The sequence below is a fragment of the Neofelis nebulosa genome, chromosome 18 (genome assembly GCF_028018385.1).
Source record: "Neofelis nebulosa isolate mNeoNeb1 chromosome 18, mNeoNeb1.pri, whole genome shotgun sequence".
Lineage (NCBI taxonomy): Eukaryota > Metazoa > Chordata > Mammalia > Carnivora > Felidae > Neofelis > Neofelis nebulosa.
In genome coordinates, this window is record NC_080799.1 from 26,686,281 (window position 1) to 26,702,814 (window position 16,534).

General features: G+C 45.3%; 1 protein-coding gene across 1 annotated transcript in view; it reads left to right on the forward strand.

The window, feature by feature from the left end:
• The window catches only part of GGA2 (golgi associated, gamma adaptin ear containing, ARF binding protein 2), a 34,417-nt gene extending 21,187 nt beyond the window's left edge, over positions 1–13,230 (forward strand). Inside the window, exons 10-17 of the mRNA XM_058709953.1 lie at positions 3,835–3,960; positions 4,662–4,784; positions 5,536–5,564; positions 5,933–6,066; positions 7,542–7,699; positions 10,333–10,502; positions 11,430–11,540; positions 12,081–13,230. Coding sequence (XP_058565936.1) covers positions 3,835–3,960; positions 4,662–4,784; positions 5,536–5,564; positions 5,933–6,066; positions 7,542–7,699; positions 10,333–10,502; positions 11,430–11,540; positions 12,081–12,191 — 962 coding nt within the window. The 3' untranslated portion in view covers positions 12,192–13,230. The remainder of the gene's footprint in view (positions 1–3,834; positions 3,961–4,661; positions 4,785–5,535; positions 5,565–5,932; positions 6,067–7,541; positions 7,700–10,332; positions 10,503–11,429; positions 11,541–12,080) is intronic.
• Positions 13,231–16,534: the final 3,304 nt, after the last annotated feature.

A 16,534-nucleotide genomic window follows, 5' to 3' on the forward strand; every position in this document is an offset into this window, starting at 1 on the left:
GCGATGCCAGAAGGAAGGCTCAGGTCCACAGAAGTCTGGGAAACAGCAGCATCTTGAAGGTTTCACCGACCTGAGTTGGTGGGCTGGGTAGCCAACCTAAATGAGGCAGGCTGGTGAGGAGCAGAAGGGATAATGGTAGAGACGGTGGAGAATTTCAGTACCTGTGCAAAGGTATTAAAACATCTTACACTTTTTATTATGGAAAATTGCAGAACATGAAAGGGAAATAGTAGGATAAGTCCTATGTGCTTTTCACCTATTGTTAACAATTAACAGCTCATGGCCCATCTTTTTTCATCTTGTTCATGTGTACTGCTCTCTCCCCACCCCAAACCTATTCTCATTGAAGCAAATTCCAAACATTTTAAGGTGATCAACTATTCAGTGTTCGGATTTCCCTGGGCATTTCTCTCTAGCATCTCTTGCTAACCGCCCCCGCATTTCTTGTTCTAAATTTTTGTTTGTGTGTTTAGTTTTGGGGAGGGGCAGAGAGAGAGGGAGACAGAGAATCTGCAGCAGGCTCCCCACTGTCAGTGCAAAACCTGACATGGGGCTTGAACTCACTCACAAACTGTGAGATCATGACCTGAGCTGAAGTTGACACTCAACCGACTGAGCCACTCAGGTGCCTCTTGTTTGTTCTAAATCAGACTTAGAAGGGCGCCTGGGTGGCTCAGTGGGTTGGGCGACCGACTTCACTCAGGTCATGATCTCACGGATCGTGAGTTGGAGCCCCACATCGGGCTCTGTGCTGACAGCTTGGAGCCTGCTTCGGATTCTGTGTCTCCCTCTCTCTGCCTCTCCCCACTCGCGTTCTGTCTCTCTCCTTCAAAAGTAAATAAACATTAAAAAACATAAAAAGACAAATAAATAAATCAGACTCAGAAAAGCCATACTTTGTAGTTGGTGATATTTCTAGAGACCTTTTTTTTTTAGAAATTACACTTTAAAAATTTCTTTTAATTAAAAAATCTTTTTTTTAATGTTTATTTTTATTTTTGAGAGAGAGAAGGAGACAGAGCATGAATGGGGGAGGGGCAGAGAGAGAGAGAGAGACAGACACACACACAGGATCCAAAGCAGGCTCCAGGCTCCAAGCTGTCAGCACAGAGCCCGACACGGGGCTTAAACCCACAAACCATGAGATCATGACCTAAGCTGAAGATGGATGCTTAACCAGCAGCCACCCAGGCACGCCCCGCTTTGGTCTTTTTTTTTTTTTTTTTCTTTTACATTCATTTTTGAGAGAGAGAGCGAGAGAGAGCACAAGTGGGGGAGGGGCAGAGAGAGAAGGAGACACAGAGTCTGAAGCAGGCTCCAGGCTCTGAGCTATCAAGCACAGAACCGATCGCGGGGGGCTGAACTCACAAACTGCGAGATAATGACCTGAGCCAAAGTCGGACACTTAACCGACTGAGCCACGCAGGTGCCCCATTTTGGTCTTTTTTTTTTTTTTTTTTTTTTATTCTTTGTCTCTTTCTTATTTTTTATGTTTAAAAAAAATTTTTTTTTAGTGTTTATTTTGAAGGAGAGAGAGAGCGTGAGCAGGGAAGGGGCGGAGAGAGAGAGGGAGACACAGAATCCGAGGCAGGCTCCAGGTTCTGAGCTATTAGCACAGAGCCTGATGCAGGGCTCCCAGCTCATGAGCTGTGAGATGATGACCTGAGCTGAAGTTGGATGCTTCACTGACTGAGCCACCCAGGCGCCCCTCGTCCAGTCTTTGTTTAAATTTTTTTATTTTTTTAATAGATAGCTCCTCCATTCTTTGTCTCTTGTTTCTTACATGAAGAACATGTTCTTTGACCTATAGAATTTTTCTGGGCCTTGGTTTTCTGATGGCATTCTCCATGACATTTAATATGTTTTTCTGTATCTGATACTTCTTATGAATTCCTGATACATCTTTTTTTTAAGTTTTTTTTTAAATTATTTATTTTGAGAGAGAGAGTGAGTGAGCAAGAGAGGCAGAGAAGGAGGGAGAGAGAGAATCACAAGCAGACTCCATATGGTCAGCACAGAGCCCAATGTGGGACTCGAACTCACGAACTGTGAGATCATGATCTGAGCTGAAACCAAGAGTCAGACGCTTAACCGACTGAGCCACCCAAGCACCCCAAATTCCTAATATTCATAATAAATTGGATGGGGGCTTGAGTAGATGCAGGTTCACTTGGAGGGGCTGGGGAGCAAGAACATTTCATGGGTGGTTTTCAAGAGGCCTGTGGTTTTGGTTGTCTCTTTGTGATTATTGTCTAAACCCATCATTTTCTCTGATGGCAGTGAGCTGAAAGACAATCAAATTTAAATTTTTAAACAACTTGCACATGCAAAATAAAACATTTTGCCACGTGAATTTAACCCCTTGTCAGTTTGCAGCCCCTGTCCACAGTTAAGAAAAATGGCAGGAAATAGTTGGTCACTCCTGAGAATCAGCAGTCTAGCTCTGTGGCCCGAAGTGTTACATGTAGCCTCAACCCTGCTGCCAGTTCTTTCTCGGTCTCTCAGGAGACACTGTTCAGTAGACTGAAATGCTTATGAGTTTTTTAAATCCAGTGTGTATTTTATACTTACGACATTTCAATTTGTGTGCCAAGTGTTCATCAGTAATACTTGATCTCTGTTTAGACTCTATGAAATTTACAGGTGCAAATGTAGATTCACGTACCAATTTGTTCCCTGTACACTTGAAAGCTTTCCAATAACTGAATGAAGTACCAATAAGACTCTTTTAATATTCATATCCTACACTGACAAAACCATTTCAGTTTTTAATTTTAATTAAAATTAAAGTTTTAGAAAAAATAAATAAAATTAAAGTTTTAGGGTGCCTGGGTGACTCAGTTGGTTAAGCATCTGACTTTTTTTTTTTTTTTTTTTTTAGTGTTTATTTTTGAGAAACCACATGTGTGAGTGGGGAAGGGGCAGAGGGAGGGAGACAGAGGCTCCAAAGCAGGCTCCGTGCTGATGGCAAAGAGCCTGATGTGGGGCTTAAATTCATGAACTGTGAGATCATGACCTGGACCAAAGTTGGACACTCAACTGGTTGAGCTACCCAGGTGCCCTGAGAATCTCACTCTTGGTTTGGGCTGAGGTCATGATCTCATGGTTTGTGAGATCAAGCCCCATGTTGGGCTCTGTGCTGACAGTGCAGAGCCTGCTTGGGATTCTCTCCCCCTCTGCCACTCCCTTGCACATGCGTGCACACACGCTTGCTCTCTTAAAATAAATAAATAAATGGGGCGCCTGGGTGGCGCAGTCGGTTAAGCGTCCGACTTCAGCCAGGTCACGATCTCGCGGTCTGTGAGTTCGAGCCCCGCGTCAGGCTCTGGGCTGATGGCTCGGAGCCTGGAGCCTGTTTCCGATTCTGTGTCTCCCTCTCTCTCTGCCCCTCCCCCGTTCACGCTCTGTCTCTCTCTGTCCCAAAAATAATAAAATAAAAAAAAGTTGAAAAAAATAAAATAAATAAACTTAAAAAAATAAAATTAAAGTTTTATTTCATACACAGTGCTCATCACCAAAAAAAAAGAAAAAAAATTAAAGTTGCAATTCCTTAGTTGAAAGAATCATGTTTCAATCATGTTGGCAGTTATGTTGTACGGTATTGGGAAAGGAGGTGAAGAAATTTGGTTCCTCCTGCATCTTGAGAACTAGAAGTATTGGGGTTCAGGGATTGAGCACCTAGGTCTGCTAGGGGCCTTAGCACAGGGTCTGGGGGCAGGGGTATGGCTGTACTGAACCTGGTGAAGCCATGGGTGGCTGCTTTGTGGAATGACTTATAAAAGACTGAGACTGTTGGTAACTAAACCAGGGGGACTTTCCTCTTTCCTCCTCCAGCTGAGATTCTCCAGGCAAATGACCTCCTCACCCAGGGAGTTCTGCTGTACAAACAGGTGATGGAGGGCCGTGTCATCTTTGGGAACACAGTGACCAGCTCAGTGGGAGACCTACCTGTCTCCAGAGGTATGCTTTCTGCCTTGACATCCTGCAGATCCTGGGGAAGAACTGGATCCTCAGAATATTCTGGGTTATGGTATAGAAATGAGAGGCCTTGCCCTTTTTTCCCTTTCCTTTGAGAGTTGGTTTTACATCGCCAGCCCCTGCCACCTGTGCCGTCACAAAGTAACTGGCAGGCTGGACCCTCACTTCGGCTATCCACAGAAGCAGATGGCTACATTGCACCCAGGTCATAAATGCTTATTTATAAGAGCTAAAGACCAAAATAATGATCTTCTTCAGTGGTCCCTAGCAGGCTAGGCTAGCTGCGTCAGAATCATCCGGAATACTGGCTGAAATGCAGATTCTTAGGTCCCCAGCTGGGACCTGCTGAATCAAGCCTGCTTAGAGCTTGGCTGGGGGTGGGGATGGGGGTGTTTTTATCAAGCGCTCCAGTGATGCTGATTATCTGTGTTCAGGAGGGCTGTTGCTGGCCAGGGTGAATGGACCATCAGCGGAGGACACGGACCGCTGTGGGTAGGAAGGCGGTCCTCTGGCTGCTTCCTATTCTACAGGCCAGTTCAGGCTGTACATGAAGCCATTCAGCGGAAGTGCATTGAGTGGGGTGACGTGATGTCTTTTGATTGGGAGGAGGCCCGTGGGAAGCTGACAGGCATTAAGTGGACTCTTTGCTCTTGTTCTGATATATTTTCCTGACTGTTTCGTAGTCTTTCAGAATCCAGCAGGCTGCATGAAGAACTGCCCTCTGATCGACTTGGAGGTGGACAGCGGATCTGAGCAGGCTGGGACTGTGGCACCATCTTTGCTTCACCAGGACCTGGCAGCCTTAGGTGAGGGAGGGTGTTTAGGGGGAGCAGGCACAGAGAGTGGTCCTGACTCCCAGGGAGAGCGAGTCAGCTGGTCCTCCTTGGGGAGAATATGCCTGTTTTCAGAGGAAATTGGGTATACAGTGCCCGCCCCTCCCCCCCCCCCCCCCCCCCCCCGCCCGCCTTTTATCCACGGCTCCAGTTCCCTGAGGTCTGGAAGCAGATGATCCTCCTCCTGATACATGGTCAGGAGGTCAGTAGTAGCCTAGCGCTACATCACAGGCCTATGTCATTCACCTCACTTCATCTCATCACGTAGGCATTTTATCATCTCCCATCACAAGAAGACAAAGGGTGAGTGCAGTATAATAAATTTCGAGAGACCACATTCACCTAACTCTTACTACTGTACATTGCTATTCTATTTCGTTATCTTACTGTGTCTGATTTATAAATTGAACTGAATCACAGGTATGTTTGTGTGGGGAAAAAACATGGTATATGTAGGGATCGGTACTCTTCGCCTTTTCAAACATCCACCAGGGGTCTTAGAACATCTTCCCGAATGAATAAGGTGGGGACTCCTGTCCTGAGAAGTTCAGACAGGTCGTCTTTGCATTTAATCTCAGATTTGCCATGAATGAATTGGATGATTTTAGGTAATCTGCTTTGCCTAGGCTTTTCTAAATGTCTTAGAAAGGGTGAACATGACTTCGATCTCCAGCTGCTGTCAGATAGAGTTACTGGTGTGCATCTTTCTGTTTCTTCCTTACAGGACTCAGTGATGCTCCAGTTGCTGACAAGGTAAGGCATCTCTTCCTAGGGACTGGAGGGGAGGTCCCTAAACCTACCTTCATGAGGGCAGTGCTGCCTGGGCATGGGGGAAGGGGCTACAGCATAGCCTGGTGGCGATTGTGGACTTGGAGGTCCAAAGCCTCGTCCTTGCCTGTACTGTCTGGCTTGGACCTCCAAAGAGACATGTTTTTCCCTCTCCTTATACTCCTCCTCCCTTTAGCGGTATCCAGGTTCCAGTTTACTGAAGGTCTGATCAGGAGTTGTATGTTCTCTTGCCCTTTCTTTCTCCTGCCCCAGGACATGTTGTAAGCATGGTGTCACCATGGCTCATGATCATTCATACTCTGGCCTTATTTTAGCCATTCCTGGTTTGACAGGTTGCCGGTCAGAATTGCTGTGAGGAAAAGAGGAATCCCACTGCCAGCACACTGCCGGGTGGTGGTGTTCAGAGCCCTTCTGCAGAAAAGAACTTGCTGGATCTCCTCTCCCCACAGCCATGTCCAGGGCCTCTGTGAGTCTTGTGGGCAAGGACAGTAGAAGAGTGGCTCCCATGTGCACTTCATGTTCCTTCCATGGGGCCGGGTCAGAGGGCAGGGTTAGCGTACCAGAATACGGGGACGATACTTGAAGATGGCCAGGGACCTCCCTCCCTGGAAGGGCTTCTTCCTTTCTGCCGAGTGTTCAACATGTACTTTTCCCCTTGTCCTTTGACTCCCTATCCTAGTCAGAGGAAAAGACATAGTTTGGTCAGGACCTCTGAAAAGGGGGTTGGTTTAAGGTGTGGCAGCAGTAGATGCTGCTGCTGCTGATTTTGGTGTTCATGGGCTTCCCCCCCCCCCCCCCAATTACAGTGTAATTTGAAGTTGAGCAAAATTTGATCATTAGGCAAATAGATAATGTAGAAAGTCTCAAAAATCACTGCCTAAAGACAATATCAAATGCTCGTTTTTTGCTTTTCTCTCTATGCGTGTAGTAACGCAGCATGTTGTTTATTTTTACACAAATGGGCTCATAATTGACAACCTGTCCTCCAGTGCGGTTTTTTTCATGTCACATCTTTGATACATGTGCATATCAATTTATATAACTTTGGCTCATTCTTATAGTTTAATAATTCACATGCATACAGTGTACACATATTTAGTCATTTCCTTCTTGTGGGTATTTACACAGCTTTCTGTTTGGAGGCACTTGGAATGCTTTCGTAGTACAGATTCCTAGAACTAGAGGTGCTCTAGGGTGTGGATGCAAACACACGGACAGGCTGGTTTGCCTCTGGAAAGGTTGGAGCGGTTTGTCTTCTTGCAGATGGCCCGAATGTGTCTGTGTCCACGGTAGAGGCACAGGGCCCCGGTGGCAACAGAGATGTGCCAGGCGCTCATTCTTGTTTGCACCCCTGGAGGGTTTCCTTCCGTTTATTCCTAACCATTCAACAGGGGGCCAGTAGTCTTCCTGATTTGGGTGGGCTGCTTCTGTCTAGACTGGAGTTTTCATTTTGTAGTAAAAATTTTGCAATCTGCGTTCCCAATGGACAAAGTCACGAAGTGTGAATGAAGAGGTCAGTGTAAAATTGGAATTCTCCTCTTCCTAGCTCTTGTTACTCTGGTGATCACGTACAAGAAAGGTAACCTGACTGAGCGGCTTGTTGTCAGAGGCTGCCTGACAGCTGCAACCTTGATTATCTTAATAACATCTCTAGTTTATTGGGTCCTTATTATGTGCACACAGCCCACTAAGTGTTTTTCATACATTTTCTCATTTAATTCTGATAACAGCCCCATGAAGTAGATGCTAAATTATTTCCATTTTACGGATGAGAAGACTGAAGCACAGGTTAAATTCCATGTCTAGAGTCCTATTTCTCTAAAATACACACAGACACACATATTTCTTGTTTTTCCCCTTCCTTAACCTCGTTCTTCAGATTCCCAGAATTGTCTACAATTTTTGCTAGTCTTGATACATTTTTTTTTTTTTTCTTGGTAGGAATTATGTTCCACAGAAGAGTATCCCTAAGGAAGTGCCCCCCGGCACTAAGTCCTCTCCAGGTTGGTCCTGGGAAGCTGGCCCATTGTCTTCTTCCCCATCCTCCCAGAATACACCTCTGGCTCAAGTGTTTGTCCCTTTGGAGTCTGTTAAACCCAGTAAGTACAATTTCACCTCCCCGCCCCTTGCTATTAGATGGCCAGCTTTATCTGCTGTGAATTGGCAGGAGGTGGCTCTGAAACTGGGGAAGTTGAGTGGTAGAGATTAGGCCTGGGGGCAGAGGGTAAGGAGGTGGCTTCATAGTCTCTTTACCTATTATTTTTCATAAAGATTTCTCTGTCTTGGGACTGACACTGAAGGTGAAGGCTATTGGCAGGCAGAATCTAACTAGGGGGCTTGATTCTATTCATAGACCTGGTGCTCACTCATTGGGAATTCAAGACGGGAATGTCAAGTGTGGCAGAAATAACTCCAAAAAGGTGGGATTAGTAGGAAAGGAAGGACTTGGCTGGTGGTCCTCTTCCATTAGGGGTCCTCATTAGAGCAGGAGAGCAAAGGTTACCTCCTTACAAAGGAAAGGAACAGCAGGCCCAGTAAGTAAGGTGACTGCATAGGGTCAGCACACTGGCATGTGAGCAGGAGACACCCAGGGTCTTTAGAAACACAGCGCAGGCCCTTCTCTCTGGGCACATGGCTCTCCTGTGGCTCAGTGTGCTGGGGTCAGATTGCAAAGAGCCCTGGATACAGGCATAGGAATTTAAACAGTTGGTAAGCCCTTCCAACACTTACTTTAACTTAAAAATAATACATGTTCAATGTTAGTTTCCTGATTCTGGTCATTGTACTGTGGTTATGTAAAATGTTAACATATGGGAATTCTTTGCGTTTTGTAACATTTTGTAAATCTGAAACTATTACAAAAGAATGTCTAAAAAATTAAAAGTGAGAAAATACATATTCAATGTAGAAATTTCAGAAAAAATAGAGAAAATTAAATCGTACTGTTCACCCAGAAACGGAAGTTCTATTCATACCTTAATGTATTTTCTTGTTTTAGCCATGTACGTATATATTCTTAATAAATTGGCACCACAGTATATATAGACTGTTTTACAGCCTGCATTATTACCATAAGCCATAGCGTTTTTCATGCTCTTGATTGTTCTTCAAAACCTTTATTTATTTAGAGAGCACGCACAAATGTGCGAGAGCTGGGGAGAGGGGCAGAGGGAGAGAAAGAGCATCTTAAGCAGGCTCCTCATTCAGCGCAGAGCCCGACACAGGGCTTGATCTCATGACCGTGAGATCACAACCTGAGTGGAAGTCAAGAGTTGGACGCTCAACTGACTGCACCACCCAGGCCACTCAAAACCTTTATTTTTTTAAATGTTTTCATACATATGTATAATCATGGTACCATCATTCAGCTTTTGAATTCCTTTCTGAAGGATAATTTTTATTTCTAGTTGTGTTGTTTTTGGTTGTTTGCTGTTAAAAACAGTGCTACAACGAACATCTTTGGACACGCATTGTTTTAAATTTTCCTGATTAGTTCATTAGGATATATTCTTTGAAATGTGGGTGTACACATCTAAAATTTTGTTCTGCATGACCAAGATCCCTCCAGAAAGGTTGCCTCTTTCCCAATAGCCTCAAGAATGTTTTCAGTCTTTTAAATCTTTGATAGTCTCATTTTTAAACTATAGAACGTGCATTTTGATGAGTGATGTTTGGCATGAGGTAAAGATCTTTCATTAAAAAAATTTTTTACAGGGGCGCCTGGGTGGTTCAGTCGGTTAAGCATCCGACTTCTGCTCAGGTCAAGATCTGATGGTCCATGGGTTCGAGCCGTGTTGGGCTCTGTGCTGACAACTCAGAGCCTGGAGCCTGCTTCGGATTCTGTGTCTCCCTCTCTCTTCCCCTCCCCTACTTGTTCGTTCTCTCTCTCTCTCTCTCTCTCTCTCTCTCTCTCTCAAAATAAATAAACATTAAAAAATTTTTTTTCCAGGTTAGATAGTTGTCTGCCACTTAGTGAATCAGTCACTGATTTTGAAACAGATGCTCTAACATGTTAAATTCCCCTTTTGGGTCTGTTGTGCATTCTTTGTTTTACATTTCTCTCAGTTTTGTGCTTTTGAGTATTTATGGATACAAATAGCCCTTACTCCCTGTCTTTAAATGGATAGTCTCCTGAATTTACCCCCCTCCCCTCCATTTGCTTTAGAATCAATTCTTAATGGAATTTAAAAAATCCCGTTAGGATTTCCATTGGAATGTCATTAAACCTACTGATTTGAAGAAATCTGCATCTTTAGAGTTTTGTAAAATTAAATGTAAGAAGCGTGTGTGTATGTAGTCATACAAAAGAGATGAGGAGGAAATAGGCCCAAATGTTATTAGCAATGCTTATTTCTGGGTAGAAATAATGGTGGGTTTTTTTTTTTTATTATTTCATTCTTTATGGTATTCTGTATTTTCTCTAGTGTTCTTGCAGTATTCTAGTCTGTCTCCTTCAAAAAAGTTCATTGTTATTTTTCCAACTGGTAATGAGCTTCAGATGTCTGGATGGTGGGAGAGATCAGTTTGACGGGCTCTAGGAATCCAACTAGAAGTAGTGAGGGCTGGGTTGTGGCTGCGCAGAAAGCTTGGGACCAAGGAGGTAAGTCTCGTAGCTGCGTTGACTGGAGAAAGCATAGCACCGGATGATAACCACACGCACGTCTCTTTCAGGCCGGGCTGTCGGCGAGTTTGCAGTCGTGCTAACCCTTTCGGTTCGGTCCTTCTCTACCAGGCAGCCTACCGCCTCTCATCGTGTATGACCGGAACGGATTCAGAATTCTGCTCCACTTTTCCCAGACCGGGGCCCCTGGTCACCCAGAGGTGCAGGTGTTGCTATTGACCATGATGAGCACTGCCACCCAGCCTGTCTGGGACATCATGTTTCAAGTGGCTGTGCCGAAGGTGAGTCCTCTGCTGGCCAGCTCCTTTGACTCTTTCAATAAAGCTTTAGTTACGTGTAAGAGACACCATCTTCAAAGTAGTTTAAGGTGGGAATTTTATTGGCTTATTTAACTGGAGGTCTCTGAATATCTGACTTCAGTATATGTCCGAATCCAGATAAAATCTTAAAACGATTCCTTAAGAATCGCTTTCCACCTCTTGACTTTTCTTCTTTGGAGCATCTTCTGTGACGGACTCCACAGAGCATGGAAATGGATATTAGCAGCTCCAGAGTTACATAGTCCTTAAACCTCTTTACCTCAAAAGGAAACTTTCCCCTGGCACAAGGCATGCATATTCGGTACCCAAGAAAGGGCTAGGATTCACCCTGTTGGTGTTACTTGCACAACTTGGACCGGTTACTTGTGTTCAGGAATAGAAGGTACTCTGGCCAGTGAAGATCTTTCATCCACTGCTTTTCATGGGAAGTTGGGCCCCCTGATTAACAGCCATACCAGCATCACAGTGAACATGGGAGGAATGTCCTAAAAGTAAAGATCTAAGATAGACAAAAATAAAGACATACATTCTCTAATCCTCATGGTAATCTTGCGGGACATGTGTTACTATTACTTCTATTTTATAAATTTCTAGTCCAGGGCTCAGAGAGGTTAAGTATTTGCCCAAGATCACAGAGCTAGTAAGAGGCAGAATGAGAATGCAGCCCAAGATGTGCCTTAGCTCCTCATGCTGCCTCTTGGAAGCCAGCTGTACAACTTCAGGTACATTCTATTTATGGAAAGGAAGGACTTTTGGACCCTTTAATCGGGTGGTGGGTACAGGTCAAGTTTTCCCGTTTACCTCATCTCCCTCTTTGACACTGTACTTGATTAGGAATCAGTTAGATGTTGGATTTTTCTCTGCCCCCTCCTCTCCCCCGCCCCGTAGTCTATGAGAGTGAAGCTGCAGCCGGCATCCAGCTCCAAGCTCCCTGCGTTCAGTCCGTTGACGCCTCCAGCTGTGATCTCTCAGATGCTGTTGCTTGACAATCCACACAAAGTATGTTCTGGCACTTTTGCTAGCAGGGGAATGGGGCGAGGGGGTGGGCCTCAACTCTAGGGAGGCAATGTGGTAGGTTGAGAGATGTGTATTTAGGTCTTGCTCTAAAGTCCCTGGTTGGGAGTGGTGGTGGAATATTCCTCACTGAGTCTGCTTTCCTTCGGAGCTTATTGAAAGAGGATCTGTGACCGGAGGGCCATAGCTGGGAACCAAGAGAGTGATACAGACTCCCCCTAGTACCCTGGAGTCATCTGAAAGGGTGAGGCCTGCCCGTCCTTAGCTGGCCTCCAAGTCGAGGTCCACCTCAGGACTGCATAGGTGTGGGAGTGCTCCCAGGATGTATGACTGGCTTCCCTCGTGTTTGTCGTCCCAAAGGGTCCCGGCCAGGTGTTCCTGTCATACAGTTGTTGGGAGGTCTCACTGGGGTGGAGCTTACATACGTATGTTGTTCCTTGGTGACTACTGGGTGGGTAAAGGCTCTTAATTCTGGGCTGGTCTGTGTCTCTCCCCACTAATTTAACATCTTCTATCTTTGCCCAGGAGCCCATCCGGTTACGGTATAAGCTGACATTCAACCAGGGCGGACAGCCTTTCAGCGAAGTAGGAGAAGTGAAAGACTTTCCAGACCTGGCAGTCTTGGGTGCAGCCTAACTTTTCACGAGACAGACCCTGCCGCTCGAGCTTAGGCCAGTGTGAATGTTGCTGTCTAGATAGGACTAATCACGGTGATTTAGTGCGGAGTGCCAAGAGTTCTATCCCGACGTCAGGCTCTGGATCCCAACCTCTGACTTATTCTGCAGATACTACTTGTGTGTGTGTGTGTGTGTGTGTGTGTGTGTGTGTGTGTGTGTGTGTGTGTGTTGTGAGGGGTTGTGGGGGTGGGTAGCGCAGGGCTTGGGGTGTGGGCAGTGTGGGGAAATGCTAAAGCATTTCTGACAACCATCTGCTACAATCATCTGTTTCTGCATGTGGGTGGACACTGATGTCCCCGCCTCAGGTTGGAGGTTTTATAAGCCAAAGTTGTGTTGTGTTGTGTTTTTTCTGTGTATTGTTCTCTTTTCATCCATCCACTCTGTGCCTTGTCAGCCTTTGAAAGTCTCGGCTGCTCCCAGGCTGCTGTTCTCAGGGACCTTAAAAGGGACCTGGTTGGTCTTGGGACAGAGAGTGTCTTCTGGGACACTCTCTTCCAAGAAAGACCTTGTCTCCATTTCCATTAGAGAATGCTGCTTGCTGGTTTTTGAGAAGATCTTCTAAATGGAATGCTTATTGCACTGTTTTCCAGGCGAGGGGCTGCCACTAGACGAGAGGACCACACTTAGTGGGCCGAGCATGTCCTTCACCACTGTGCCTTAGAATCACCCAGAGAGGACCTTCCAGGGCAGAGGGGAAAGCAGATCCTAGGCCTTAATGCAGGCCTCAGGTTCCGTGGGTGGGGCAGCCTGTGTGGGCCCTTACTCAGGACCCTCCTCTCCATTCTCATCCTGTTTCTCCACAAGCATTTACCCTCCAAGCTCTTTGATTGTGACGCCATGCCAGTCATTGTCAGCCATAACTAACAGGCTCACTCTTGCCTGTTGACTTCACCATCCAAGATGAAGGACTGATGCAAATAGATCTGAAAAGAGCTTAGCAGTGATTTAAGTGGTGAACTGAATATAGAAAGTCCTTGAATAAATACCCATGTAGCAAATATGCTTTGTGGAGTTTTGAGTAAAGTAGGAGACACAGAGCCTGTTGCATTTAGAGACGACCAGCCTAAAGGGCACCGTTGCCTATAGAGGAAGTAGGGAGACTTCATGCTGTGGAACCTGACGAACTGCTTCAAGGCCCTGCGGGTCTGGACAAAGCTGGAAAAGAGAGGTGGATTTTTTGTTATGTTTATGGTTTGAAGGAAAAATTCATGTTTATAGTCCATTCTTAGCACCTGCTGTGCACTGGGTGTCCTTTACAGTCCTGCTGTGCTGGTCGGTGGGAGAAGAGAGCTGTGCCTCGCCGATAGAGCCCGATGAAGGACTTTGAGATCCCAAGCAGCTCACCTGTCTGGGCAGGATTTTACCTCAGAAACCGCAAGGCCCTGTTTGGGGCTCTTTAGCACAAAATCTGGTACTTGCCAGTTGGAGCTGTCAACTTCTACATATAGTTAGAACTTTGCCAGTGCTAATTGGTGGGCATGGGAGCTGTAAAAAATCATCTAGCTATGCTGAGTTTTAAGCGAATGTGAAAATTCCTAAAACAGATAAGTGATGAGTGACTTCTTCATTCTCCCATAAGACTCATTTTAATCTAAAATTACTTGCATGTTCAGATGTTCTGTATAACTTTTCTAGGCTGTAGCTATTTCATAAAGTCTTTAAGAGGAACCCAGTATAATGATGATGTCTGCCCAGACACAACTTCCAGCAAAATGTGTGAATGAGGCTTACGCACAAGATTTTTATCCCCTAGTTCATTGGCGAACTTGTGTGTCTCAACATCCTGTCTTCCAGGAGACCGACTCCCAGTGGTGCTTAGGCAAAATTGAACAGGATAGGGGTGTGTGTGTGGCAGGGGTGCCCTGAAAGTGGCCCTGGTTATCATCAGTGCCTTCTATTTATCAAGTTCAGTGACTACAGAAGGCCTCAGCCTTCATTTCTTCAACAAGTAGTTGACCAGCTACTGGGAGCCCAGCACTTTTGTAGGCACTGCAGATAGAGCAGCGGCCAGAAACCCCTGCCCTCGTGAATCTTCCGTTCTAGTGGGGAGACAAATCCATGATATATTGGGTGGAGACTTGGCACTGATGAGCAGTATTTTTCCCCTCTCCTGAACCCCTCCAGGATCCTGCTCACCCGTTTCTGGACTTACCTCTGTGACTGTTCCTCTTTCTCTATCCCTTAAATGTGATGTTGTCCCCAGGATTTAGTCCTTAGGACTTTTCTAAGCACATCCGGGCAGTTAACCGCTAGATGGGCTTAGACCTTGTCTCAAGCTTCTACCTCCTTGCTGACATCAGATCCATATTCATCAGTGGTTATCTGTAGCTTTCATTGTTACCTCGGACTCCTCCCCCTTTCCCCCTACATTTTCTTTTATTTGAAAGCACCTATCTGAGTCTTCATGGATTCTTGATTCCTGCTGCATGTCACGGCTAGTCTATTTCTTTTCTTTTTTTTTTTTCTTTTTTTTTTTTTAATGTTTATTTTTGAGAGAGAGCATGAGTGGGGGTGGGGCAGAGAGAGAGGGAGACACAGAATCCGAAACAGGCTCCAGGCTCCGAGCTGTCAGCACAGAGCCCGACGCGGGGCTCAAACTCACGAACTGTGAGATCATGACCTGAGCTGAAGTTGGACGCTTAACCGACTGAGCCACCCAGGCGCCCCTCATCCACTCTATTGCTAAAGCCTACATCATGCCCTCCCCTGCCTTCACTCTGTCACTGCCCTGATTTGGCTTTTCGGGGGTTGAGGGATGGGGGGTGCAGTATTCTGCCTCTCAGATCTCAGAACCATTACACTTGCCACCACCAGAATGCTGTAACAGATCTGGCCACTTGATCCCGGGCTGGAAAATCCTGAATGGCTTCCTAATGCTCTAAAAGTTTTTGCAATCAAATGGAATGCTTGAGTGCTCTTAACTCTTCTCTAACTTTGTGTGCTTCCTGCCTTTCTGCATTCTGCCGAGAATGAGCACTTCTCTCAGCCACAAGATCGTCCTTTCATGTTTTGATAATGCCACGTTTTTCCATAGCTTTAGGAGGCCACTCCTCTCCTTTTATCTCTTCAGTGAATTTAAGACTAGGCTAGAAGCCTGCTTTATCTGTGAGCATCAATGGGCTATGGAGATGGTAAATGTTGAACACAGGGTACATGACAACAACAGAACATGAATATTACCTGTTAAAAATGGTGTAAATTTACAGACCAGACATTCAGGGTAGAGAGCAAAGGTAATATTCTAAAACACCAGTAGTGCTTGATTACTAGTGTCTACAAATCAAGTATATCCAATGTAGGAGATGCTGACCCAACACAAAAATATAAAATTCTTCCAACTAGGTGTTTTGTTTTCTTTGGAAGAAAACAGTAGGAGAGTGTCCTGGAGTGGTAGCCATGTGGGGTTTTAGTGGGGGTGGGGTGGTGTTAAAGACCAGTCTGACATTTTCTATCTGGAAAGAGGTGGGGCCAGGTAGGACAAAGGAAGGGTCCTCGGGTGAGATGAGCCAAGATTTTCGTTATATAGGTAAGGCACTTAAGGTCCAGGGTTTGCATTTAATGTCCACTGGAATGAAAAAACCCCGGCCCTTTTTCCCCTTGTCCAGTGCATTCCCAATTATACCACGTTCATTCCGAGAAAGCTTGCATTTTGCTTTGTTTTTAAAGTTTCTTTTTTGAGAGAGAGGGACAATCCCTAGCAGGGCCCGAACTCACAAACCATGAGACAACCTGAGCTGAGAACTGAGCCACCCAGCTGCCCTGAAAGCTTGCATTTTAAAAAGTGTGAACATTCTGCTCTTTCTGACTTTGATTCTTGAATACTTCATCCCACTTCCAGAGGTAACAGGATTTTAAGAGTTAACATTGTAAAAGCATACTGCCATGTTACAGGCACCGGATACTTAGGATTTTAATGTTTGAGGTTTTCTGAAACCCCAAACAGTCTGAAATAATTAAGGCAGCCCTCGGTTGTGATTCCGCCCTTTAGCTTCACTGCTGCCTCTAAGAAGCCATGTAAGTAATTTATCCTCTTCAGATTCCTCTGTGGAGAGCAGAACTTTTTTGAGAATCAAATGTTAATGTATGTAAAGTGACTACAGTGCTACGTGGCACTTAGCAAAGACTTACTTCATGTTTGCTGTTAGCCTGTCCACCTGATTTCCAGCACATGAACAGAGGTGACTTACCTATAACTGTAAGTTCACCTCCTCAACTAACAAAACAGATGTTTAAAACCTTGGTGAGTTTCAAATTAATACTGAGACACCCTGAACATCAAGGATAGAAGGGTAGCAAAAAATA